Raw genomic sequence first — 26,557 nt, forward strand, 5'->3', positions numbered from 1 at the left:
GAATAGAAACTGGGATATACCTTCACCACTGAGATTTCCTTCCACTCATGGTCTTATCAAGTCCGTCATATTTGGCGTCCATAAGTGTACATATATCCTTTCTGATTAGCCTCACGTATAGATTTCTTCGCCCAATTCAGTGCATATGACCAGCACAGTACACGATTCCTACATTTCATAAATAGGGGCTTGCCGAAATTTTATAGCTAGACGCCATTATCATTACTTCACTCAGACCCGTCAATCAGTCTCTTCCCCTTCGCTTTCCAAGAAGGCCAGAGTCTGTCGACCCCGGTTGAGTCTCCGTCGAGGTCGAGAGCTGTCACTTTCCTCCTCCACGCTCCGCCGGCCCCAGTGCTTTTCACCCTCTTTGATCATGGCAAGGTCGGCTTCAAACTCTCGTTTCTCTTTAATCTGTTTGGCCTTTTCTAGTGAGTAGCGCCCGTCCATTCCCGCATCCTTCAACATGTCCTTGAGATGCTTGATCTTCGCTTTTGGTGTATCATACGGAGCCAGCTCTCGAGACCACACCTTGCGAATACCACATTTGACCAGCCATCCTTGCAACCGCTTGACTTCGGCATCGTTAGGATCAAGACTAGCGTCCTTTGATTTGGCAGGCGCCTTCTTTTTCCCTTTCGCCGACGTGCTCTCTGAGCTTCTCCCTCGTTTGCGGCTGGGTTTGGGCTCTTCATCGAGGACAACTGACATTTCACTCTCCGAATCGACCTTCCCAGTATCGGCGGCTTGCTCAGCTGCATCAGCCGAGTCGGCCCTTTCTGATTCAGTTTCTGACCGTCTTCCGGGAACGTTCTTAACCTCGTCCTCGCTGTCGCTGGACGCGCCGGTTTCCTCGTCGTCCGAGACTTTGGGTTCTGGGGTTTCTGTCTTTCTGCGTTTCCTTGACGTAGGGGTACTTGTAGGTTTTGCGCGTTTGGGGGGTTTCGAGGTCTTCTGCGGAGACAGGGTAATATCTTCTTCATCTTCTTCGGCTTCTTCTTGCTCCTGTGCTGGTTCTTGTGCGAGCCTGTCTTGCACCTCCTATCGAGTATAAGTCGCTTGCCTGAGCATTGGTCCTCTAAAACAGTCAGGCAGGATACCAATGACATACCACTTCGTCCTTGATAACCTGATCACTTTTCGATTTCCACGCGCTATCCCCCTTGAAGAACCCTTCCTCTAATCCAAGTGCCCTCTCTGCCGCCAATCGCACTCTCTTGACAGTCAATTCTTCCATTTTCCCAGACTGGTAGATCTTCGCGACCGAGTCGCGTAAGGCTTTTTCGAGAGCATCATCGGAGGGTCTTGCAGGTGCCGCTAATTGACTCGAGTCGGAATCGTCGTCCGAGTCCGACACGGCATACCGAGGTGCCATTCTGTTTGCCTTCCCGAGTTCCTTTATTTTTGTCTTGAATGAGTTCGTCACAACTTCACCGGGACAGATGATAGCGGATAGCCAGCGGCGGTGCGACGCGATTCCAACGCGACGATGAAATGAATCGGGAGCGCGAACCAGTACGGACGTATAAGGATGACTGCTAGGAGGCCAGACGAATTGAATGGTGTTGAAGCTTTAAGCGCACCTGAAGATCAATAACCATCTATGCACAGCACTAATCAAGCACTAGTGTATACGTCAGAGTATCCCTGCCGGATGTTATCGTCGCGCCGAGCTCTATGTAGATTAGACTATCGGCGCAACTGTGCTGACAAAGCCGATATAGAAATATCCCCGAGCTTCCATCCAGCATTGCAGCTGCTTTCTATCATTACTTTTTGCCTTTGCTTTAACGCTAATCTGCAGATATCCCGCATCTTTCCTTAGCGCTTTACTTGTTGTCCATATCTTCGTTAGCAGGGTGCTCCGGAGCGTACCACTCGTTCGAGGTATCAATTTGCTCCTCCGCCAATCTCCGCATTCTCCAGTGCACCACCGAGACCATACCCATACATCTCACTTGAAGCGACTTAGACGCAGTATACTCCTATCGCCATGTCGGATCCTCGCCCGCAGGAATCAGAATCTCAACCGAAACTCCCCAAGACGCTCTTCCCCCACCAAATCCCCGCCGCCGCAAGTTCCTCCACAGCCCCCAAAGACGACGATGTGCCCGCAGGCATGACCAAACTGCCCAACGGGGTGATCCTAGACAAGGACGGGAAACCGTACGTTGGCTCTACGCCCTCCAACCCGCGCCAAGAAATCTAACAACAAAACAGCTGCCGCCTCTGTACCTCCGCCGCATCCTGGCGCGCATTGACAAAGCAAGCCAAAAGCCAGACTGCAGCTGGGACCGCCCCAGCAGCGACACCCTCCAACGCATCCGCATCTGCTCCTACCCCTTCACCAATGCAAACGCAATGCCCCCCAGACGTCGAGGAACTGGGCCGCTCAACCTGGACGTTCCTGCACTCCCTGACTGCCGCATACCCCGCCAAGGCCTCGCCAGAGCAGCAGAGTGAGATGCGCTCGTTCCTGGGCCTTTTCTCGCGACTGTATCCCTGCTGGGTGTGTGCGGAGGACTTCCGGACGTGGATGGCGGAGCCAAGCGGCCGGAATGCGCCGCGGTTATCTGGACGGGCGGACTTCGGGACCTGGATGTGCGAGGCGCATAATGAGGTGAATCGGAAGCTGGGGAAGAAGGAGTTTGACTGTCGGCTCTGGGAGGAGAGGTGGAGGACTGGCTGGAAGGACGGGAGATGCGATTGATCGGCTCCTTACGGACTGTAATAGATGGATATATGTCTTGGCTGTATATTTGGCATATTGTACTTATAGACGACTCGACTAACAGAAAGATATCTCTACTCAGCGTTCGAGCTAGAGAAGACTAGCTCGTTTGAGCGAAAGGCACACTTTTCTCTATCAACATCATGCAAAGCAGTTAAGTCTGTATCGTCTTGATTCGAAGATACCGCCAAATTGAGATGTAAATAGAAAGATCGCTGAACGAAAGACACAACGGCACCACACATCTAACACAGAAAGACGTCCTCGTTCCCTGACACCCCCGCCACAAACCTCTTCCGGACTATGGAGAATAAAATTTATGGGTGGAATCATCAAAAACAGGGAGATAATACAATTGCGAAAAGTCCATCAATACATTATCTTTACTACTGACCGGGAACGAAAAGACGTAGCCCGCTAGCCGGTGCTCCAATCTCCGTCACTTCAGATATCCGACACACGGTACCCTTGTACTGTTCATGATACTTGGCACCGGTGAAAGGATCCGACACGCTAGGAGAGCCCCCGTAGATAGGAGTGAATGAGGCGGCGCAGATGTCAAACTCGGCGAACTGGTCGAACTCGATATCGATCTTGTCTTGCGGGCTACGCTCGCACTGTACCTTGATTTTCTTGGCCTATAGATTGAATTAGTATTGTATAGAATACAGCGATTTGCAAAAAGCCGAGTGTCTTACCTGATCAAGAAGCTTAGCCGAGCCTCCATTGGCCAACATACGGTTGGCAAAGCTCAGGGCAGATGAGAAGTTCTTGTTGGCAAAAGCTAACTTCATTGCAGCCATCAGTGCAAGCTGACGATGAGCGACCTCCAGCTTGGGAATGGTGAAGTAGGCAGAGAGCTCGAGACTCCTCTTGAGGTTCTCGGGGGTATCCGTTGATAGGGAGCGGCGTTCAAGTTCGATAGACATGGCAAGAATGTATTCCCGAGCGGTTTCGATGATCTTCTTCGCCTGCTCGACCTCGGCTTCGGAAGACACGGTGTTGACAAGAACAGAATGCAAAATTCCCTTGAAAATCTTCACACCATCCTCCAGTTTGTTCGCCCTCATTGCAGCGTAACCCTCCTGGAGGTCGACGTTGGCGATCGTCTCTAGATCCTTGGGAATGATGGGCAGGACTTTGCGGCTGTCAGTCTCCTCAACAGTGCGTCGCACGTAATTAATCAAAGGAGGAAGCCCGGCGGTAGCGGGCAGGTAAGTCCTCGACGCCTTATATATTTCGAGGAAGCGACTCTTGAGAGGAGCGAAGTTGACAGCGCCAACTTGGCGATTGAGAAGCTGCATGGCGGTATCAAAAGAACCAGCAGCGACATGATCAGCCGCCAGAGGAGAGTTGCGAGCCCAAAGGTCGGCCTCTGAGCTGCCTGCGCCGGCCTCTGCGCTGTCAACGTTAACGAAGTCGACATCCTCCTCCACGTTGATCTCTTCACCCATGTCCCAGCCGGCAACATCTTCCTCTTCATCCTCAAGAGTCTCACGGGCCAGAACAGCCTCCTCACCTTCCTCCTCCGGCTCGAGGCCAAGGGCGGCAGCCTCCTCATCTTCCACTCCCACCTCTCCAAGCAACGCCTTCTCGAACGACGAATGAGCTGCAGCCTTAACGGGCCAATTCGACTTGAAAGTAGGGACAATGGGCTGAGGCACCCGCAGAGGCTCCTCGGTTGTGGGAAGCGTGATCTGGTCTTCGGTCAACCCGCAGGCTTCGAGAATGGATTCAGCCTCTTCAGTCAAGCCGTGAGACTTGGCGGTAAGATAGGCAAGAGGGTCTGCTTGAGAGTTAGTTGAGTATAGTCACGTTGATCACAAAATCACTTACACAAATCGACTTCCTTGAACATCTGAATTCTATCTTCAACATCGCCACGGTAGATAGCATTCTGGAACCGAGATGTGAAGTCCCCGCGATGCTCTGCGATCTTGGCCATCCTGGCCAATTTTTCAGAGTCACCGGTGGACAAGTAAAGGAATGAAAGCTTGTCGAAGTTCCTTTGCTTCTGATACGTCATCTCAACGGTTTGATGGTTGCCGTGAGCCAGAGCTTCCATTCCCAGTCTACTCCACAACTTCGGGCGATCCAGCTCCCGCGCCATGTCGATGGCAACTTCCAGGTTACCGCACTCGAGAGCAAGCTCAAACCGAGTCTGAGGATCTTGCACGAACTGCAGGGCAATCTCAGGGTAGCCCTTCTTCTGCAGATACGAAATGATACTTTGCCCGACCAAGCTGGAGGTCTTGATAATCTGCAGCATCTCGTCGTAGTTGCGCTTAACCAGGGCGAGCTTGAAGCGGTACTCGGTAGGGTCGATTTCTAGAACCCTGGGCTTGGCATTACGATCCAGACAGTAAACGCTTCTGCCCTTCACCTTGACGAGGTACACGGTGTGGTCCAAAGTGCGGATTATACCGTTGTCCCTAGGAGTTTGTTAGCATCGGCACCAGGCAGTAAAGGGGAAACCTCTACACATACCCATTTAGAAGGGAGTATTTGACATGGTTCAAGGTCGAGTAAAGAAGGACGCCTGCGTCATCCCACGCCGCGCTCTTGATGCGAATGGTCTCATGCAGGCTGCTCACTTGCTCGAGGGACTTGGTAACGATGGTAACATTATGCTTGCTGAGCAAAGCAGCATAGAGTCCATCATTGGACCAAACGACGTACTTGACACCGCTCACTGCAAGCTCTGCCAGTTGCTTCTTCTGTTGGATGTCAAAGAGAACCACGGAGGTGGGTGTAATGAAGAGTAGAGCTCCGGTTCCACCAAAGTAAATATCGGTTGTTCCAGAAGGTGGCTTAATAGTTTTTGTCGTAGAGTTGCTCAGATCCTTGATGTCCACCTGTTGGTTGGCCTGGCTGAAGACAGCGAAACGATTACGGGCGACGAAGACGGCGGAAGAAGCCTGGCCGCGCTTGACGTCTGTCGGCTCGACCGCGCCAGTGGCATCTCTTGGAAGGTGGATCAGCTCGTACGCACCACCATCAGTGGGAGATGTGACGAGAATGGCGCGCTCAGCAGGGTTGTAAGAAAGAGATCTTGGCGGCACCCAGGGTGATCCGAACTTGCGGAGTGAAAGCATCGGCGGCGACTCAACGTTCTTGGCAAAGTCGTATGATTTAACGTGCTTCTCCTTTGTGATGTAAAACAATTGGTTTTGGTAAACTGCAGACGCGGGTCTTTCTCTCTCCAGCTTGAAAACCATGACACCGGTGTCATGGCCAGCTGCAAAGAGGTTGATTTCGGGGTGGGCAGCAATGACCCAGAACCGATCCACGTCACGTTTGAAAGACTGCACCGAGGTTCTCTTGTTCAAATCCCACACTCGAATCGTCTTGTCTTCGCCGACGGAGAGGATCAAATCCTGGTGGGGGTGGAATAGACAAGCTGAGGCGTTCTGGAAATGACCACGGCATGTATCGACTTCCCAGGCTTTCGTATCTACACTGCAGTGTCAGGAGATCCAGAAATCAATTGAACAAATAACAACAGCATCTTTCCACGTACCACTCATTCTCCAGAGCTTGACCAGGCGATCGTCTCCCGCCGAGACAATCAGAGGTAGAGTTGGGTGGAAAGACACCCAGTTCACACCTCGGTCGTGGCCCTCCAGGACAAATTTCACAACAGCGTCGGTGTTTCCAAACATGTCGGCCTGGCTGGGGTTTGCTCGAGCCATCTGGTCTTCGAAGGTCATGGATGTCGGTGCCGAATGCTTCTTCCGCAGCCCGGAAATATCCCAAATACGAACAGACTGGTCCAGAGACGCGGAAGCGATTAGGTCCTCTGTCGGATGGAACTGTGCACACATCACATAATGATTGTGGCCCGTCATTGTGCAGACTGCAACTCAAGTCAGCCTCGGTTGTCGGGACAAGTGGCCGGAGCCCACTTACTCAACGATCTGTTCTGCCAATTCCATATTCTTATTGTTTGATCGTCGGAGGCAGAGAGGATCCATGGAAGTTCGCGGTGGAAGAATACCGTGCGCACGTAGTCGAGATGCCCGTTCAAGGTGAAAAGACATCTCCGGGTTTGAAGACTCCAGACCTTAATCTTGTAGTCGTCACCTCCGGAGACGAAGAGGGGTTGTGTCGGGTGGAAATCAATGCCGCGAACAGGTCCATCGTGCTCTTCAAAGCGATCAATCAAGGTTCCCATGCGATAATCCCATAATTGAATTGTCGACGAGTGGAGTGAAACAAGGATCCATGGTCTATTCTGGGGTCAGCAGTTTCTCGATTGCAACGCGTTAACCAATCCATCCAGGGCTGACCGTTTAGGATGAAAAGCAATTCCCTTCGCACGAGACGACTTCGACTCGAACTATTCGTAGAGCAATTGTTTAGTTGAGTGTCTTGGTTTGCGCGGGTATAAGGGGTAACAGAGGGGAAGCAACGTACCTTGGTAAGCATGTTTGGGGAGGACTGCATCTTGGAAAGCTGGCCGGAGCCGCACCATTCAGTAGCACGCTCCGCACACTGATATAAAGAAGATCACAGACGTGATCACTTCATCCACTGCCACAGGGTGAATGGGTAGGAACAAAGCGAGAAACGTCTGGACTATGGGGACGGATAGTCTGGACACCTAACGATGGCGGTAACGTGGACTTATTGAGGTCGGGTGTGTTTCCAGGCGGCGAGCCAATAAGCGAGTCCCGCGGTCCAATGATGGGCCCGGCGGTGAGAAGCTGCCAGGTACACCGATTTTGAACCTCTGTACGGAGTATCGCAGAAACGACTTTCATGCTTCCAATTGACAATTAGAGACCTCGATTGGAAGTTGACAACATCTGAAGTCTATGCTATTCAGGATCGAGTACTGGAGAACGGTTGTGTGGCTGCGACACCCTCTGTCGAATGAAATAGTCAACCTCCACAGCTCAGAAAAGCACAACTATGCAGATTATATACTTCCACCCACGATCCTGGAACTAACGAAGAGGATCAAACAACGGCTAGAAGAACGCCTTTTTTCTCTGCTCGTTATCATGCATTCGAACTGACCCAATCCATTCAGCATCTGGCTCAGGGCCGTATCGAGCTATTTACTCTGTAGGAAGGCCAAGGTGTGATGAACACCTAGTCACCTATCAGAGATATGTCCCATGTCGGAAATATACGCGACCTTGACTTAGCAATCACACTTGCAGAATATGTTGGTCTTTTGAGAAGGTCGAATAAGTGCAATTTCGTCAATCTCAAGCTCAAGTGATCGTATTCTACTTGGCCGGCGGGATATACTCTGTTGAGCACTAATTAGACTCTTTGTCCAAGTACTTGACTTCATGCTGGCTGGAGGCTAGGTCTAGTTTAATTGCGAGTGCAAACAAGGATATTTAGCCCAGAACTTCTGGTTTATTCCACATCATCCTCTTCCTGCTATTGTCTCGTTTATAGTGGTGGTATGATGGTATCTGCACCGCAACTCCACCTACGATAAGACTGACGTCGCCTTATCAGCAACCATCGCATTCATCATTCACAACCAAGGTACCCCAGCATCAAAACAAACACAATGCCAAAATCCCGTCAGGTCTTGAATGATGACCTTGATGAGATATTTTCTGATGAGTCCAGTTTCTACGGTACAGATATCTTCGTGGATCTGGCCTTAATGTCGATATATCCTAACTATTGAGAACAATAGGCGATGACGCAGAGAAGTCACGTTTGGAAGAGCTAGCCCAATTCTACGATCCAGTACCGTACTGGACAAGCATCCATCCATATCTGCTATCCACGATTCAGCAAGAATTACGAGCACCAAAGCCCCTCCCTACACCCGCCGATGGCGACCAAACCAAAAGCGAGCCGTCATTAGATGCAGACCTGCTCGCCGAGATCCCTCTCACAACACTGCGCCACAATGCGCGCAGCCCAAAAGAGCCCGTCCACGACTTCCTAGCACGCCTGCCTCCATCTACAACAAAAGAAAAAGACGTCGGGCCATGGATATACGTCACGAACCCGCACCGCAAAATCGATACAGACGAGCAGGCTATCGCCAAACTCGTCCGGGAGGGAACCGAACTACTTCACAGATTCGAGGACCAGAAAACAGAGCTAGAAGCGGAGCATGATCGCTCGAGGTCTAAATCCAAGGCAGCGCTGACGCGCAAACTGAACCCACTGCGGCGAACGTTGGAGCAGGATATCTTCGCGCTGGCGCGGAAGACGGGTGTCGTGTCTGGGAAATGGATGATGTTTATAACCGCCGATCGAGTGGATAAGTATTGGGAGGCGGTCGCGGCTGGGACCGTGTCTGGGAAATTGGGCGATGCGGCCAAGGTTGCGACGGACGATGGCTCGGGGAGGCCGCGGTTGATTGCAATCTACACGAAAGATTATGCGGATAGGCAAGACATGAAACGCGTGCTTGAACGGATGGTGGATTTAGGACTTGTAAAGACAGACGAGAGGCCTATCTACTACAAGTGTGATGCATACACGTACCTGCGCATCCTGAGCGATAACCCATATGGCCTCAAGGCCAGCATGGCCTCCAGTCGGGATGTGTTGGCAGGTAAGGTGTGAATAGTCGAGTACGAAGATATAAAGGTTGGACAAAAATGCTGATGAAAATGATCAGAGAAGGCAGTAAATCCCATTCAAAACTATCTAAATCATCTGAAATCCGACTCAGATGCAAGTATCCTCAAGTTAGACCCAGTAGCTCTACATCATACTGCATCCGCCTTTCTGGCATTGCTCAAGATACGATAGCTCCTCTCCAGAGACTGTTGCGTCGCCAGGCTTGCGTTTGACGCCCTGGATCTTTATGCTATGATCACCCTCGGGATGCCACCAGCGTAAGCGCTGATATTTGACGGAGTGTATCTCTGGATAGTCAATCGTCCACTCTCCAGCGCTGACAGAAACTACAGTGTGAGTGTCTGGGAAGTGAAAGTCAGGGAGATAAATCTCCGTTGCTGCTTCTTGTCCCAGCCCTTTCTTTTCCCCGATTAGTCTCATGCTGAATACACAGTTCTTGAGATCAAAACCGTATTGCAATGTCTGGCCGTTTGTTATGATTGGACTCGGTCGAACCCATGCCTCTGCAGCCCGGAACCCTAGTTTGTCCTGGGATGACTGAGAGATCTCGGATGATATAGAGGGTGATTGAAGAGCCTGCTTCAAATCGCGTGGACCCACTCGGTAGCTCTCGGTGTTGCGTTGGCTCTCAGAGTATGCTGGAGACTGAGGATCGCGTTGGGATTCGTTCTCAAAAGCGAGAAGCTTGCCACTTGGCAGTTCTAGATCGTCCAGAGAGTATATCGACAAGTCTTCCCCGTTCCAGTTGTCGCCCCATTCATGATTATTCTCAAATATTCGTCAGTTGCTAAATCGATGAGAACGCTCGCGAGGTAGCATAGGTATACTTACGGATGTTGTATATAACCATAATGTGAATCCGTTGGCCGTGCTGCCTTCGATTGCGAAATGGTTCGCGTCCATAGCACTGACTTGACCGCTATAGTCTCCTGTCTTGTATGCATGCCTGTCGTCCATATCGAACGGAATGCCGATCTCCGTGAAAATCAAAGGATGAGTCCCCATATATCTCAAACTCTCATCCCTTAGAAACTTGAGCTGATCACGCAGGCAATTGCGAATCGCTGTCTCCCCAATTTTGACGGCGAATGCGGGTGTGAGATATTTCCCACGAAGGACGCCTATGACATCAACGTTGTAAAGGCGATTCCTGAGGCAGTTAGTAGGATAGTCAGACTCAGGCTGTTTCACTCACCAATGCTTCGTCAATAGAGTAATGCCGTCGTAATAATGTACAGCATGGACCATGTTGGGGTCGTCGTCGACTGTTCCCTTTAGATCGGGAGGTATCTCCATGACAGGGGGTTGGCAAAAAATGATGGCTTCCGGCCAGACACTTCTGAGAGCATCTCTATAAGTTCTGTAATGCTCCATAAAATACGTATTGGTGAATTTGTCATAGTTCAAGGGTTCACCGGTTTTAGGCCTTTTGGCGAAATAATCCTTTCGCAGAAGTTGATCTGAGGACGGATCCCAGACGCCATGTTGAGCCCAAAGACATTCTCCAAGCTTCCAGCCAGGATCCCTGACCCAGCCATACTTGGTGTCATCGTAATCAGCCGGAAGCCACGCGGTCTCGCCCTCGGGGTCCACGAGCTCTCTGCCTGTCTGATAGGGACCGAATCCGCCAAAAGCCCAGGTAGACTCTTCGCATGCTCTCCCAGAGCCCGTCAACATGCCCTGAAAAGCAGTAGGCGACGTCCCTAACTGCAGTTGCTGCTCAGGTGGAATCACAGATATATCTTGCACCCCAATCAGCCCTCTATTAGGCTCATTCATGCTTTCCCAACCAATGACTACTTCGTTCTCGATATCCCCGGCCTCGTGAATTTTCTGAGCAAAATATCTGCACGCAGCAATGAAATGACCCTGGAGATAGTCTTGAATGTTCATGCCATCTATGATGGCCTTCGGCGCAAAATCCCTGCCTCCATAGAACAACGTGAACATCGTCTGATTGACAAGTCTTGTGTAGTTAGTGCTCCATATCATCTTCGGGAATTCGGCCGGATCATCGAAAGTGTTTTGGACGAGGGCTGCCTCGGTCTTCTTGAAGCCTCTCGGATTGAAACCTGCAGCGTAGAGTGTCCATGCCGGGGCACCGGAACCACCCGAGAGTCTCGACCACTTCAGGCTGTCAGCTACACAGGGCTCTTTTCTGAGACTAGATCTGATCACAAACATACAACGTCTTGATGCGGATCAAGGAAGACGAAAAATTCATACTGCTTTGCAATCCGAAGAACTTCGATAGTGAATGAGATCCATTCATCGTCATATTTACCCGGGCCCGCATGCTCGATGGCTTCCCAGGTGAAAACATATCTAATGGTGTTGTAGCCCCATTTTCGTAATCTGGAGAAGTGTGTGTGCGCATCGTCAAGAGAAAATGGTCGACCGACGAACGAGACATCATCGGCATCGAAGAAGCCATCCGACACGTAAGAGGGGATATCGGGTTTCTTGGGATATTTGGCCTCGCCGGCTACATTGATGCCTCTCAAAGTAATTTCACGATTGTCAGGGTCTCTGAACGTCTGACCATCGACTCTAAGCCGCAGCACACCCATAGTAGCTATGTGATGGAAGGCCTCGTATGCTGACGGGTGCAGAGAAGGGAGGACAATATAGGCCGACAACCTCCGCAGCAAATCGACGGTGAGTAGTCCTCTAGGCGGGTATAGTTAATAGGGCAGTTCCCAAAAATCTATCGGGTAGAATCTACTTTATGCATAGGAAGGTCAGCAACGACATGCAGAATGTTGGTCGTCATCAAGTGAATGATCAATGAGAGCACTGACCCTCTGATAGCTTGATGAACTGCTGGTTAATGACCGCCTAACTTGATCATCAACAGGTACTAAGGATCAAACAACAAAGAAAACCTGAGGAAACAAAGATTCTAACAAATTTGAAAGGTCATATGTTGTTTCTCATAATCTTTAATGAACATTATAGATCAGCAAGCATCACAGAGGTCACTTAGTTGCGGCCTGGAGAGTACTAAGTACCTCTCTAGGTAGTGATACGAATACGAGATAACGGAGACCACGGGATCGGCCTCTGACGTATCGCCCGCTTGACTTTCCCCACAAATCACACTATTCGTTTGAACAGCCAGCCAGCTGAAAGGCACCCACATCCAAAGCTGCCATTACGGCAGGGCAAAGAAGTAAGCTGCCCAGCATGTCAACAAAATCGGCTCTGAAGGCAGTGCGGATTGCGCTGGACTCCAGGGATTTTGAAGATGCTGCAGAAAAAGCCAAAGCGGTGGTGAAGCAAGAGCCTCAAAACTATCATGCGTATGTGTCGACCATGCTTTGTGATTCGACTTGAGCTAATCTCAATTCTACGTTTAGAAACGTCTTTCTTGGCCTAGCGCTAGATAAATTAAACAAAAATGAAGAATCGGAGCGCGCATATCTCGCAGCAACTCGTGCAAAATCCGACGACAAGACAGCATGGCAGGGATTGATCAATCTCTATGAGAAGCAAGGAGGCTTTAAGCTAGATGCTTATCATGAGGCAGCGCTGAGACTTGGTCAGATATTTGCCGAAGTGTACGTCTTGTATTGGGAGCTGTATATACGAAGAACAAGAGCTAATCTGATCCTAGTGACGACAAGCACCGTTGCCAGGATGTCGTGGACAAATATATCAAGTTCGCAAAGAAACAGGGCACTCGTTCGCAATATAAGAAGGCCCTCGAACTACACCTCCCAACGAGTCCGCTTTACGGCTACCTCGAAGGACGGATACCACATCCTTCCCATACATACCTCCGCCTCATAGAAATGACGGAATCGGAAGAAAAGGAGTTTATTAACAGAGAAATTGGAGAGCGAAGGACCCGACTCGGTGCGAGAATCGATCATGTGACCATGGAGGTGAAAAGAGAGGCTTTCAAACGTGGGGAGCTTGAGCAGCTATACCGTGGGATAGTGGATTGGACCCATGATGACCAAGTTCGACGTACCTACGAAGAAAAGCTTCTCCAGCGAGCCTATGATATACTGATTGTACTCCCGTCAGCCGAGAAGGACGAAAAGCGTGCTGAGGTCTTGCAAGCTGCTCGCGACATGGTCATCATTAAACACCCCTTTGAGCTGGCCTGGAAGATTGTACTTGAGTGGCAAGACATACAGAGCTTCTCGGAGTGGGACCTCAATTTCCTGAAGGACTTCATCGAGTTTTTCCCAGAAGATGGTCTTACGAAGATTCTGAAAGGCTTCTTAGCCAGTGACCTCTCCCCCTTCCCGAAGGAGACGAAGGATACGAAGGAATCTACACCCACTGAGGAAGAGACCGAAAACGGAAACGGCGATAATCACGAGCTGGCTGTACAGGATCGCTTGTTAATGATGGTGGAAGGTCTCGAAGCATGTCGCTCCTCAGTCGTCGCAAATCGCATCATGGGTGAGCTGTATCTCTCGCTGGAAGAATACGATAGCGTTGTGGATGTTGCGCGGAAGGGTCTCTCAAATATCACAGATCTCGGCAGGCTGACAGGGGTAAGCCTGGTCAACACTACTGATTGCCTAAAAACCCTACTGGCGAATTCTTTGATCTACTACCAGATCCCTCGGTATCACCCCGAAGCTAAAGAAATCTTCGAAGAGATTCTGCAGAGAAAACCAACATCCACAGCCTGTCTGCTGGGCATCGGATTGATTCTCAAGGTCGATGAGGATTATGCTGAAGCCGTCAACTTCTTGGAGCGTGCTCTAGAGCGTGATCCGTCTAACCTCAAGATCAGGGGTGAGCTTTCGTGGTGTAAGGCCCTCAATGGGAACCTTGAGACTGGTCTACACGGCCTTCAGGATGTGTTCGCTGAGTTACAAGACATGGAGTCGCCAAATCGCGACTTTAAGAGTGAGATCCTTTACCGTATAGGTTATTGTCAATGGGAGCTCGATCCATCACCAACTGCGCGCAAGGATCGCAATGGTGCTTATGCCAGTTTTCTTGGTTCCATTCAATCCAACATCAACTTTGCCCCTGCATACACCAGCTTGGGTATCTACTATGCGGACTACAAAAAGGACAAAACACGAGCACGCAGGTGCTTCCACAAGGCGTTCGAATTATCCGCCTCCGAAATCGAAGCTGCTGAACGGCTCGCGAGGACCTTCGCAGACCAAAAGGAATGGGATTTGGTTGAAGCCGTGGCTCAGCGCGTCGTTGATTCGGGCAAAGCAAAGCCTTCACCGGGCTCGAAGAGAAGGGGCTATAGCTGGCCATATGCCGCTTTGGGTGCTGTTCAAATGAACAAGCAGCAGTATGCCCAAAGCATTGTCTCGTTCCAAGCCGCTCTGAGAATATCACCAGGCGACTACCATTCGTGGGTTGGCCTTGGAGAAAGCTACCACCACTCTGGAAGATATATTGCCTCTGCGAAAGCTTTCGATCATGCTCAGCAATTAGAATCAGCTCTTTCACCCGATGACAGAGAGCATATTTGGTTCGCAAGATACATGCTCGCAAATGTAAAACGGGAGCTCGGTGAATTTGAAGATGCCATCTCGCGCTATGAGGATGTTTTGAAGTTCCGACCGAATGAGCTTGGGGTGACTATAGCATTGCTTCAAACCCTCATAGAAAGTTCTTGGAAGAGCCTCGAATCAGGCTTGTACAATGACTCTGTCGAACTGGCGCGCAAGGCTATAGTCGTTGCAGCATCGCTTGCGAAGGATCGCGTTGACATTTTCAATCTGTGGAAGGCCGTTGGCGACGCCTGCTCTATGTTCACTTACGTCAAAGGAAAGGCGAGCAAGTTCCCAGTTCAGGAAGTGAAGGCGCTGCTTACAACTCAAGCTGAGCCCTCGGCTTTCGATATATTCGCCGAAATAGACGAGCTTGGCCAAGGTTGTTTGTCGCTTCTTGATGAGGATAGTGACACCATCAGTCCGTCAAGTAAGTGTATATATGCCTCGATTCTAGCATACAAGAGAGCTATTCATGTCTCGGCGCAAGATGTACATGCTCAAGCAGTCGCCTGGTACAATCTGGGTTGGGCAGAATACAGAGCTCTGAGATGTGTCCAGGTGCATTCTGGTAACAAGGGCAAGAAGTCGACACGCCGGTTCCTGAAGACAGCAATGCGCTGCTTCAAGAGAGCGATTGAATTGGAAGCCGGCAATTCGGAGTTTTGGAACGCCCTGGGTGTGGCAACTACAAATATGAGTCCGAAGGTTGCCCAGCATGCTTTTGTGAGAAGCTTGCATCTGAACGAGAGAAGCGCACAAGTTTGGACAAACTTAGGAACGCTTTACCTCATTCACAATGATATCCAACTCGCCAATGAAGCTTTCACGCGCGCGCAATCCACCGATCCGGACTACTCTCTGGCTTGGGTTGGCCAAGGGTTCCTGGCTTTGCTATTTGGGGACCCACATGAAGCAAGAGGTCTTTTTGAGCATGCCTTCGACATCTCCAACTCCTCATCCACATTGCCGAGACGCCAGTACACGCTTACCTTGTTCGACCGCCTCATCTCAGACTCTTCAGCATCGAACGAGATATCGCAGCTCATTCAGCCATTGTTCGCGCTCCTGCAACTTTCCTCTCAAGACCCGTCCAACTTACAGTTTATGCATCTTACCGCTCTCATGGCCGAGAGAATTGGCGAGCTCTCAGATGCGGAGACTAGCTTGCACGTCGTCTGTTCTGGCGTCGAAGCGGAATATGAGGTGTCTGAATCGACCTCTTCGCTCTCTAGATATGCACAGTCGAATGCAGATATGGCTCGTGTTCTCCTTGCACGCCAAGAATTTGAACAAGCAGTAGAGAAAGCGGAAATGGCCCTTACCCTGTCTGGCGAGGAAGACGCAGAGAAATTCGACCCGGAGGCCAACAGAAAACTACGTCTGTCAGCTCATCTCACTGCTGGACTGGCGCATTATTACTTGAAGTCAATGGATAACGCGATTGACATGTTCCGTGACGCCCTGCAAGAGGCAGACAATGCACCGGAGGTGGTATGTCTCCTAGCACAGGTTCTGTGGGCCAAGGGTGGTGACGAGGAGCGGACCGTGGCGCGCCAGCAGCTGTTTGACTGTGTGGAAGAACACCCTGACCATGTTGGAGCGGTGTCACTTTTGGGAACTATCGCGCTACTAGATGAGGACAAGGACGTCATTGAAGCAGTTGCTTCAGATCTTCAGAACATGATCACGAGAGATGATATTGATATCCACGACCGGATTAAGTTGACTAAGCTGTTGACGGGGATCTCTACTTTGGGCTTGATTGAGGATTCCCAACTTTCGGAGGACCTCAGGCGCCTTGGGGAGGCTACGGCTGCCGTCATGAGGTCGCCAGGTCAGCCACAAGGGTGGCAGGAGCTAGCAGCTGCATCCCAGGAACTGTATCCCGCTGAGATGGCTGTTGACAGAGCATTGCGAAGCGTTCCACCACGGAGCAATCTGGATGCTGTCGACCTCTGTGAAGCGTATACACAGACTGGCAAGGCAGGTGATGCCATCAAGGCGATTATGGTCGCACCATGGAAGCAATCTGGCTGGGAAGAGCTCAAGTACGCTGTGTCAGAATTAGTCTAACCCCTTTGACGGCCCGAGGGAATGTTTGTACTGTAGATATTAGACACTTTAGATGTTTAGAAATACGTACCTTGCGTACATGATCAGTCAATGCTATGACCATTCTTTTAGAGTAAAGGAGGCCTCATTTTTGCGGTCAAGGTAGAGTCATAGCAAGCTTAGACTGTCGCCATTCCTGTAGAATTAGCGACACCCTCCCTCGGTTCCAGCAAGACCGCCAATGGACAAAGACATCCACATGGAGGAAAAGCATACAATCTACTCTGATGGACAAAGCCACTGGCACGACCGAGTATTATGATAGGGGCCACCCAGGCCTGCCTTCTTCATAAACGGAACTCGTGCAGAGAAATTCACTAGGTCTCCGGACGTGCCACTTCAGTGCCCGTTGAATATTATGTTTGTGGTCACAACGCCTGCGACCTTTCCATCTCAGTAATCCGAGCCGTTAACTTGGCCTTCCTTCCCTCTTTCCAGGCTTGGTCCAAGGTCTCAATCTTGCCTCCAAGCAGGGTTACGCATTCAGGCGTCAGTAAAATCATACCCCGGGCGACCGTCGCATCACGCAGCAGGAGTTTCGCGCCAATAGGTATCTTACCCAGCCCAATGCCTTCGACGCGTTTCAGCTCGATACCTACAGCTCGAGTCCCTGCCGCATCCTGTAGTATCAATCGATGAGGACCGTTGCTAGTGCTTCCAGCTCCGCTTGCTGCTGAATTTGCGGTCCTGTTATTACCAGCACGTGCTGCGCGCTCCTCACTGTCTTCGTCCACGTTGACTGTCCGCACGATCTCGCGCCCTCGAATAGCCTCGCCGCGTTCAATACGCTCAATCGCTTCGACTTGACTCCATAAACTTGTTCCGATGTCTTCTATATCCACGATTTGCAAAGGGATTGGACCTTGTAGACGCCTTTCTTGAACGGAGGTATCGAATATGTCAACGGGGAGTAGGGACGATGGCGTCCTTGTTGACAGCGACTCTCTGAGATCTGAAGCAAGAATACGAAATAGAGCGGTCCGAACTATGGCCGAGAGCGGGACATTGCGCTGAGATGCTGTCGATGAGGAGATGAAGTTATTCAGCCAGGAATGGGAGACGCGGAGGGATTTGCTGTTGAGTAGTTCGGCAGATATCTGCGCTTGAATGTTCGCCATCGTGGGTACAGACTGTACTAAGTCAATCAGCAGATGTAGGCGTATATATAAATCGTGTCATGCTTATATTGATTGCACATATTGCAAGCCGATCAATATCTGAAAGTTGAAGCTATTCTCAGTTTCTGATGGGATTTAGTTTGGGTAAAGCACGGACCACTGCTTAACTCCGTCCCCTATCGTTTATATTTCTCCCCGCGACAGTTATATCATTTCACCATCACTTTGGCCTCTTTCTCCCGCTATCTCATCCTGCCCTGCCTTCATAATGTCGACACTCTCATCTCCCCGTCCGTCGATTGCTTCCTCTCGCGCACACTCACCCACACCAGCGTCATCACGCCGTCCCTCTCTTGACACTTTGAACACGAATGTCGGCGGAGGCCTAAGTGCCTCGTCTACGCCGTCTACAGCCCGAGCCGTCTCTCCATCTCTCCATCCAAGACGCAATCGCACCGCACTTCGGGACTATTACAATTTAAGGCCTTCCGCTGCTGATCCCTCGGGCAATGGAAGCAACTTTCGCTCCCGGAGCATCCCCAGACACACCGATGCCGGGGACATGTCCAGTCCGTCGTCAGTGGTAGCTACAGGAACAGAATTGGATAGTCCGGACTTCGACCCTCAACGTTACGTTACTCATCTGTTGGCTACTTCGTCATTGGCGACTGTGCTAAAGGCGGAAAATACTCTTGTTGGCGATATCAAAACACTTGACAGTGAACGCAAGGCCCTTGTCTATGACAACTACTCGAAGCTGATCCGGGCTGTGGAAACCATTGGCAAGATGCGCCGAAGTATGGACGAGCGTGGCGCTCCTCTGACTATGACGAAGACTCTTGGTCCGGCCATTGCGTTTGTGGCCGAAACTGCCACAAGTCTGATACAGGAAGGCGAAGAGCAGCAGCGGCGCATACGAGAGGCCAAGGCTACAGATGGAACGGGCCGCGGGAAGGCAGAGAAGGAAACGGTACAATGGGTTCTTGGAGCATCAAGTCGGCTAGAGAAGCTTCTGTCCGAGGGCAAGGAGGAGGAGGCCACCAATGATTGGGAGCAGATACGGAACCTGCTTGATAGGTGGGAGGGCGTTAAAGGGGTGGCTGAGATTCGTCAAGCTTGCGAGAAGGTCATGAAACGCGATGAGACCCCTTGAGGAATCGAGAAGAACCGTCTCTCACGGAATGAATTGTGTTGAATGAGATCAAGACCTCTTCTTCCCGCATATGAGCATACATTGTGCCCGTTTACAAATCACGACTCGATCATCTTGCATTGACACCTCTCAATCAATCCTTACATGCACAGGGGCAACTGGGACGTGTGTTTCCATGCTAAGTCAACTCGTGCTTTCTCGATTCACCATCAGGATGCCTTCGGAATCAGGAATCAGCTTCATCCACAAGGACCATGAGGACATTCAGCTGGCGTGATGGCAGCTCAGACGCATTAGTCCCGTGAATATGTACTGCTTATGAACCTATGTGACCGCCGATTGCACACCCTGACGGTAACGCGCGCTGGTCGCTGAGACTAGCAAAGACCAGCCATATAATCCTAACTGAGGGATTGGCCTGTTCGGAGCGAAGCGTTGCACACCATGAAGCTGGGGCATTGTGCGTACAGCCTCAAACAATGCCTTGACCTTGTACTCGAATCTATGCATACTTCATGCAGTCATCTATTGTGGGATCCATGCATTTGTATATGCTTGGCTTATGCACTTATCTATGCTGGCTTAGATGTGGGACCTCATAGACATAGACTGGTCGAGTGCTGAAGTGGGCTGCACCTTTGCAGCAACCTTGAGATTGGTTCATGTCTCATCGCTCGGCCTGCGCACGCAGCATGTTAGGCTTACTATCCAGGCACACGTTGATGTCCGTGAACCCAACACCTTCTGAGATCATGGTATCGCCTACGCTAGTAAAATGCCAACAACAGTGGAGAACTTGTGTACACCTCGCCCACCTCATCCTCTTAAGATCTGCGCACCGCACCTTGAGGTCACAAAGCGAGCCAATAGCTTCTCGCCAGAGATTTCTACATGAGATTGGTTGCATATCACTACCCTAGCGCTAGGCGGGGCGTCCCTGCTAGAAGTTCATGAAAATAGCGTGTTTATTGAGTAGGATGTTATATAATCAAGCCGGCAGTCATCCTGTCAGCATATTCAGTGGTTCTCAATCTTATCACCCCTACCCTTTAGTCACTAGGCTGACTTACATTTCATCTATAGATAATTTGCTTTCAAAGGCAAGCTCGCTATGGCATGAAAGTATTTGTTTGCTGGGGATCTGCCTCGTTAAACAGCCCTTGGTTTTCTACCACTCCATGAATTCTTGTTTCATTTGGTACGCCTGTACATTATTTAGATTGCCTATTCAGGAAGTGCATCCAGCTTCATTTTGTATTCCTTGATTATAGATCACTACACTCAAGTCCCATGGCCATAGTACACTAGGTATATTATTCTACAAATTTTCGTGTAACAACCCAGTATGCTGTATTATCAACCACCGTGTCAATGCCATCGAGGCGTCACGATAGCATTGAGTACACGCTTCTGACGGTCAATCGTATATTGTAAAGTAGCAAGCTGTCGTTGTAAGCGGTGTGATTGTGAAGCTGGCCCCCTCCGAGTCGGTGTGGTGATTGGAGCGGGAGCGCGTGGAATTTTTCTGAAGCTTTCTTTGGCAATTTTGGGTCTTCCCGCTTTCTCCAAGGAATCCATCCAACAACTCCCTCCCGCCTCAAGCACAATATAAGGGTATACGAAGTTAAACGATAAGACCTCGAGGTACCGTCGAGGTGTGAGGGTAACTACGTTCCTCACGTGATCTTGGAGAAAGAGAGAGAAATAAAGGCAGACGCAGATCTCACTCGTCTTTAGGCAGGCATCTGCGGAGGGCAGAATCGGTGAATCGCCGTGGTCATTCTGCCCGCCATACAAACAACATCAAAACCACTCGTTTATTGTTCTTTTTCCGGGAACAATTCTAAAGAAAGGAGAAGACTGCGCAGAAAGCGTGAATGATGCAGGAATTGTTAGTGCAGCCTGAATTGGAAGTGAGCGCTTAAAGAATCCAGTGGGACACTGAGACCTTCCTTCCTTTTCTGAGCCCATCATTATATAGTGACCACCATTGGTCTCTGGACAGGTCGAACGGAATGGCCGCCCAAGATGAGCTCTCAGAAGGCGGCATGGCTGACCTCGTTCGGGCACTGGAGCTCATCCATAGCCCTTCGTCGACAAATGAGCTCCGCAGGCAAGCCCTGACCTTTGTGGAGTCCCAAAAGGAAAGCAAGCTAGCTGCTCGTAATGGGTTCCTTCTGGCTTCACAGGTAGAAAACACTCCCTTGGTCCGCTATTTTGGCTTAACGCTCTTGGATCATGTTCTGCGTCACACGTCTTTCACCTCCGCAGATCAGGTGGCTATCCTTAGAGACTTTGTTCTCAAGCTTGCTGAGTCAATCCGGCCAGAGGACCCGGCCTATTACCGCAACAAGCTCCCGCAGTTATGGGCAGAGATTGCTAAGAGAAGCTGGGGCCTGGACTGGTTGGCAATGGACGAGATTCTTGTGCAGTTTTGGGGAGCCAGTCTTGTACACAAAGAACTTGTTCTGTCTATTCTGGAAACATTGTCAGAAGACATCTTCTACCGCGAAGACACTGTCTCATCCTTGCGAGGAACAGATCTTAACAGAGCCCTAGTGGAGATATGCACACCGCTGTCAGTTTTTGAGGAAATCTATCCAAAGCGCGAGCACCATGTTGAGCTTCGGTGTGGGACCGAGGGCTGGCTCGCAAGGACATGCGAGTTCCTTATCTACTGTGTTGAGAACCTGCGAGCTTCCACGCAGGCCAGAGACGCAGCGCTCAAAGCTCTTGCAACATTGAAGTCCATCTTGGTCTGGGCAATTCCCAAGGCCATCATATCCGCAAATTGTGTCTCGAGTATCGCAAGGTCTCTTACCTGCAGCGATGAGCAGGTGTTGTTGGTAAGGACACCTCGACCTTTTCCCAGCAGCACTACACGAGCGATGCTGAACTATTTATCCAGGCTGCCGTCGAAGCACTGCATGCTCTTTATAGCAGGTCGAATTTCGAAATCGAAGACTTCCAGCCTCTTGTGCACTTGATGTACGAAACAGAGTACTTGACTCTTTTACAGAAATTGTACGAGTGGTCCGTCGTTGAACCCGACGACATCGATGATACTAGGTACACGATTTCGAAGAAACTATCCGAGGTAAGAGCTTCTCGACCCAGATGGCTGCCATGATCTCGTGCTAATCTGCGCGGTAGATGCTCTCGTACCTTGCGGGGTTCCTTGAGGAGAAGGGCTTCTCTTTTGAGACCGCACATGGCATGAACCTCACTTTCTTTTTCCACCTCCTGATCAGCGTCATTCAGAACCAAAGCTTGACCGTGTCGATACCTGTCCTTCACGTATGGTGCAAACTACTTGCCTCCGAGAGGATCGGGAACACCGATCTGGTAACTGGGTTGATTCCCCCTTTGCTTAGCATATGTACTGAACGACTGATCCGCTGGGAATCACTACCGGCGGACTCTGATAATCCTACAGTAGTCTTTCTGAATGAAGACATTGATACAGTCCCAGAACGGCATGCTTTTGTTGGAAACTACAGAAGATATTGCTCGTCGATCATCGAGACTATTGTTCAGAAAAGACCACAAGATGCTATTCCTCATATTCTCGCGGGCGTTGATGCAAACTTGGACAATCTCTACAATGGGGTTGAGCCATTTGACGGTGAGTTGTGGCGGTTTCTGCCGGTGAGTGCCTATGCTAACTTAGACGTCAGTGAAAACGTTCTCCAAGAACTCTCTTCCGTTGATGCGCGCCGACACTCAATTCGCTGTTGTGGAAGCTACACTCAAGGGTTATAACAAATGGGTTTCAGCTCATGGCAAAATGCCTCAACAGGACGTATGTTACTTGCAATGTCGGCACTTTTGCGGTTCTAACACAATGCACAGGAGCAGAAACGAATAGACTTGGAAAGCGCGCTTGAGACATGGGCTTTGAGTCTGATGCAGAGGAACTACGAGGTTCGCCTCTATCTTGTGCTTCATCCTTGACTACTTGACTAACTCTTATTGAAGGACCCTATTTTGAAACAGCGTATCATCAAGCTTATCGTTGACATCTCATCGAGGGCTCTTGACAAGAATCCCAGCTTTTCACTTAAAGTCCTTGAGCATATTCTCATGACTCGTCTTCCTGACTTGGTTGAATACCCGGCTTACTCGGAAGCTGTGAAGGAACTACATGGTCTGGCCAGCCATGAACTCCGACGTCTGGCTATGCGCTATGCTGACTATTTCTCTGTGAGTTGTATTTCAGCGCCTTTGGGATACGTATTTCCTAACAAGAAATTGGAAGACATTCTACGATCTGCTGGAGCCGAAAATCAAGGAAATCACCATGGCCAACCGGGTGGACGACAAACTCCACATGGAGCATACCTCAATCCTCCTGATTATCATGTATGGACACCTCGAATCCTCCTTTCGTCCCTGTAGCTCTGGACTAACTAGTTAGGCAACGTGCCAACAACGTCGATCCATATCTGCGTGAAACCCGGCTGAAGTCCTTTCTGGAACCTATCAGGCAGGCCTGGCAAGAAGAAGAATTTCGGAGCACAAGCTCCTCGTTTGAGGGCTTCTGTGACATGCTTGGGCTGCAAAATGTTGGGCCCTATATGCGAAAGAACCAAGCGCAGAAGCTGGAAGACTGGTCCGCAGTCCCGCTGGATAATGAGGGGAAGCAGATTCAGGAAACTATGACGAGAAAGTTTCAGGTACTGAGTCTATGCCCACATTCAGGACCCAACTTTGACACTAACTCGCACTCCAGCAACTGCCTCTGAGGGGAACCAAGACCATGCTCGCAGTCTCTACGGAGAAATTGAAGAAGACCGATCTTGCTTATGATTTTGCGTGCAATATCTGGCACGACATCATTCCCATCATCTTGCCGGTATTGTTACAGCTTGTCAGGCAAGTACACCGTGCCGTTAGAGTTGCTTAGCTGACATATTTTCGGCAGTAATGCTCATGCCTTCCACAATCCGGCGAACTGGGGTGGCCTGCCTGATGATATGCGAGGGGTCGTCGAACGTATTCTGACCGACCGGTTCTGGCAGGCAGGCATATCTACTGGCAGCCGCGACGAGTTCTATGCGAAGATCACTGCATCGCGGTCTTCGCTCGAAGGGTTCGCTTCCTCCGTTCGAGGTAAGGTTCGGGCTGTCCGGGAATCCTGCTACTCAATGCTGTTCAGCATGAGCAGACTGAGAGAGCATTTCTATGGGTTTGCAGAACTTCCAGGACCTCTCTCGCAAGCTCTCTTTAAGGACTCACCCCATTTATCCTCACACCAATTCTCTGTTCTCCTCAATATTTCCAGGTGCTTGATCGACGATTGCCCTGTCCGTTTCCGAGCACAGTTCCTTCCTCCTATGTTGGCAACGCTCTTTACCAACATTGACAGGAAAGTCACAGCGGAATGGGACCTTATCGAGCAACGCAAAGAGGGACTTGCGGACGGGGATTTGACTGACGAAATGAAGTCAGAAAGTATCCTTCGCCAGCTGACTTATTCTGCGGTGCTCATGGTAGCAAGTCTTTTGGATCCGCAGAGAGGCGGTGCGTGATCTGACATCATGACAATTTGTTGCAGGACATAAGACTGACATCCATTGTAGATCCGGACGAGGAGCCAGCTGAGCCTAGCGCGCCGCAGCCACCTCCAGCACTTTCCGACTCGATTCGGCACTTTGTTCTTTCTTCGCCGGAAATATTCGAACCTGTCATGCTCTTCTGTACACATGCGCTTCGCATGCGGGATACGAGATGCTGTAGCATCATCACTCGTGTTATTCGATCGATCTTGCAGGACTTCGCGCCTCCAAATCACAGCCCAACTATAGTCACGATCCGCGAGTTCATTTCCTCGGAGGTTCTCAAGGCCTGCATTACATCCGTGCATGAGCCTTACTTTGTTGACATGCAGAAAGACTTAGCCCAGCTGATCGCCTCAATTTGGGTTCTCTATGGCTCGAGTAGCCCAACACCACGCTCGGTGATCCTCAGCCTTCCTGGAATGGATGAACAACGGGTGGCAAGTACGGAAGCCGCGCTTCTACGATCAACGGCAGCGCGGCAGCAACGTGCGCTCGTGCTAGACCTTCTTGAAGGCCTCAGGGGCGTGAGTATTGCCGAGCAAGGCAAGATCTTGGGCTCCCGGGAAGAACGCCGCAAGGCACGGAGTGCCTTGCAAGAGAGATATATGAGCAACGAGATGGAAGGCCAACAAATCAGCAAAGTTGACATCAATGACGGACCTGATTTGGGTGGTGTTGCCGACATGTTTGGTTAGAGCCGTCCGCCAGCGACTGGCTCTCTTCTTACATGTTCGGAACTACTCGTCCTGTACAGTACTAGAGGATGGGAGGCTCGATTCGTAATCCCTGCTTGTACTTATTTTTCTCCTATAATTACCCTTTCAATGACATCAAAATGATAGAGCTAAATCGATCGCTTTCTATTCGACTTAAAAGTTTCACATAGCAGCCACAGGCTGACATGACACATCTGTTGGACTCGACGCAAAGGCAAGCGTGTAAGGGCGAAAAGAAACTAAATGCATTGCAAAACTAGGTAAACTCCCCAGAGGCAATATATCTACAGGGCACATTTTTCTTGAAGACTCCCCAGACATCTCTGACTCCCGTGAAACACGGCTAAGACAAGCGGCATTTAATGCACCACTCAATGCCCTCGGAATCGTATAATGGCACCAGAATCATGCATCTGGCGCAGTAGAGAGACGACTGAGCCTGGCACCACAGCTCGTAACAAATATCATTTCATTTATTGAGTGACCTTGGTAGGGGTATAGACGAAAGTAGGACGAACGAAGCTAAGGCAGACGCAAGAGAAACAAGGTCAGAGAAAATGCACAACACCACTTTCAATCCCATGGGTTTCACATACCGATCAGAGTTGTAGACCTTGCTCTCCGTACCCAGGAGTTCCTTCTCACGGGCCTTGTCGGCAAAATGTCTGCGGACCTGGTCTCGATCTTCCTCCGCCTGGAGCAGCGGGACCAGGTGCAGCCGGGACCAGATCTTCTCGCGGGCGAGCTCGTGCTGTTCGCGGATACCGTAGAAGAGCTTGTAGTAGCCGTAGGCCATGAAGAGGTGCATTCCAACGAGGTAGTAGATGGGCCGGAAGCCGCGGGCAGGGAGGTTGCGCTGTGGTTTGGGTTAGTTCGATCGGTGAATTGGGTTTATTGCGCTGGGGGAATTTGCAAATGGGGACTTGCCTTGTACTGTACAGGCGCATAGCCCCCCGATGGGGGCATATCCTGAGGCATTGTGACGACTAGGATTGGAGAGCTTTAGAACGAGCGTATGGAGGATTGGCTGGTGATGCTGGCGGATGAAGTTGGAGTGTAGGTCACGTGAGGGCGATCGGGATTGAGTAATGAGGGCTACGGGTGCTGTGA

The 26,557-nt window shown here is 50.4% G+C and overlaps 10 protein-coding genes across 10 annotated transcripts; 5 read left to right on the forward strand and 5 right to left on the reverse strand.

Annotated features, from left to right (window-relative positions):
* Positions 1 to 240: 240 nt before the first annotated feature.
* Positions 241 to 1,375, reverse strand: ALT_1872 (putative transcriptional regulator; the record flags this gene model as incomplete). The annotated part of the gene is made up of 2 exons (XM_033559331.2): positions 241 to 1,041; positions 1,112 to 1,375. 2 exons carry the CDS (start codon positions 1,373 to 1,375, stop codon positions 241 to 243), a joined length of 1,065 nt encoding a protein of 354 aa, XP_033415222.1.
* A 618-nt stretch (positions 1,376 to 1,993) lies between these two features.
* On the forward strand, positions 1,994 to 2,710 carry ALT_1873 (flavin-linked sulfhydryl oxidase; the record flags this gene model as incomplete). The annotated part of the gene is made up of 2 exons (XM_033559332.1): positions 1,994 to 2,166; positions 2,221 to 2,710. The coding sequence occupies 2 exons, from the start codon at positions 1,994 to 1,996 to the stop codon at positions 2,708 to 2,710; spliced, it is 663 nt and encodes a 220-aa protein (XP_033415223.1).
* Positions 2,711 to 3,117: 407 nt separating this feature from the next.
* ALT_1874 (coatomer subunit alpha) lies at positions 3,118 to 7,177 on the reverse strand (the record flags this gene model as incomplete). Its single annotated transcript, XM_033559333.2, has 8 exons — positions 3,118 to 3,369; positions 3,430 to 4,517; positions 4,568 to 5,163; positions 5,219 to 6,185; positions 6,252 to 6,587; positions 6,641 to 6,960; positions 7,021 to 7,070; positions 7,148 to 7,177. 8 exons carry the CDS (start codon positions 7,175 to 7,177, stop codon positions 3,118 to 3,120), a joined length of 3,639 nt encoding a protein of 1,212 aa, XP_033415224.1.
* Positions 7,178 to 8,264: 1,087 nt separating this feature from the next.
* ALT_1875 (DUF1917 domain-containing protein) lies at positions 8,265 to 9,283 on the forward strand (the record flags this gene model as incomplete). Its single annotated transcript, XM_033559334.1, has 2 exons — positions 8,265 to 8,334; positions 8,397 to 9,283. The coding sequence occupies 2 exons, from the start codon at positions 8,265 to 8,267 to the stop codon at positions 9,281 to 9,283; spliced, it is 957 nt and encodes a 318-aa protein (XP_033415225.1).
* Positions 9,284 to 9,424: 141 nt separating this feature from the next.
* On the reverse strand, positions 9,425 to 11,871 carry ALT_1876 (sterylglucosidase 1; the record flags this gene model as incomplete). The annotated part of the gene is made up of 4 exons (XM_033559335.2): positions 9,425 to 10,069; positions 10,133 to 10,451; positions 10,497 to 11,428; positions 11,488 to 11,871. 4 exons carry the CDS (start codon positions 11,869 to 11,871, stop codon positions 9,425 to 9,427), a joined length of 2,280 nt encoding a protein of 759 aa, XP_033415226.2.
* Positions 11,872 to 12,487: 616 nt separating this feature from the next.
* On the forward strand, positions 12,488 to 16,860 carry ALT_1877 (SKI complex subunit tetratricopeptide repeat protein SKI3; the record flags this gene model as incomplete). Its single annotated transcript, XM_033559336.2, has 3 exons — positions 12,488 to 12,603; positions 12,661 to 12,861; positions 12,918 to 16,860. 3 exons carry the CDS (start codon positions 12,488 to 12,490, stop codon positions 16,858 to 16,860), a joined length of 4,260 nt encoding a protein of 1,419 aa, XP_033415227.1.
* Positions 16,861 to 17,267: 407 nt separating this feature from the next.
* On the reverse strand, positions 17,268 to 18,017 carry ALT_1878 (OB fold domain-containing protein; the record flags this gene model as incomplete). The annotated part of the gene is made up of 1 exon (XM_033559337.2): positions 17,268 to 18,017. One exon carries the CDS (start codon positions 18,015 to 18,017, stop codon positions 17,268 to 17,270), a length of 750 nt encoding a protein of 249 aa, XP_033415228.2.
* Positions 18,018 to 18,285: 268 nt separating this feature from the next.
* Positions 18,286 to 19,170, forward strand: ALT_1879 (COG1/VPS51 family protein; the record flags this gene model as incomplete). The annotated part of the gene is made up of 1 exon (XM_033559338.1): positions 18,286 to 19,170. One exon carries the CDS (start codon positions 18,286 to 18,288, stop codon positions 19,168 to 19,170), a length of 885 nt encoding a protein of 294 aa, XP_033415229.1.
* Positions 19,171 to 21,185: 2,015 nt separating this feature from the next.
* On the forward strand, positions 21,186 to 25,426 carry ALT_1880 (karyopherin MSN5; the record flags this gene model as incomplete). The annotated part of the gene is made up of 11 exons (XM_033559339.2): positions 21,186 to 22,016; positions 22,079 to 22,267; positions 22,324 to 22,795; positions 22,848 to 22,972; positions 23,023 to 23,094; positions 23,149 to 23,373; positions 23,429 to 23,532; positions 23,588 to 23,846; positions 23,903 to 24,030; positions 24,095 to 24,693; positions 24,753 to 25,426. 11 exons carry the CDS (start codon positions 21,186 to 21,188, stop codon positions 25,424 to 25,426), a joined length of 3,678 nt encoding a protein of 1,225 aa, XP_033415230.1.
* Positions 25,427 to 25,920: 494 nt separating this feature from the next.
* Positions 25,921 to 26,425, reverse strand: ALT_1881 (putative NADH-ubiquinone oxidoreductase subunit GRIM-19; the record flags this gene model as incomplete). The annotated part of the gene is made up of 3 exons (XM_089599225.1): positions 25,921 to 25,969; positions 26,044 to 26,303; positions 26,387 to 26,425. The coding sequence occupies 3 exons, from the start codon at positions 26,423 to 26,425 to the stop codon at positions 25,921 to 25,923; spliced, it is 348 nt and encodes a 115-aa protein (XP_089456371.1).
* Positions 26,426 to 26,557: the final 132 nt, after the last annotated feature.

Source organism: Aspergillus lentulus (assembly GCF_001445615.1).
Source record: "Aspergillus lentulus DNA, contig: Alt04, strain: IFM 54703, whole genome shotgun sequence".
In the NCBI taxonomy this organism is placed as follows: domain Eukaryota; kingdom Fungi; phylum Ascomycota; class Eurotiomycetes; order Eurotiales; family Aspergillaceae; genus Aspergillus; species Aspergillus lentulus.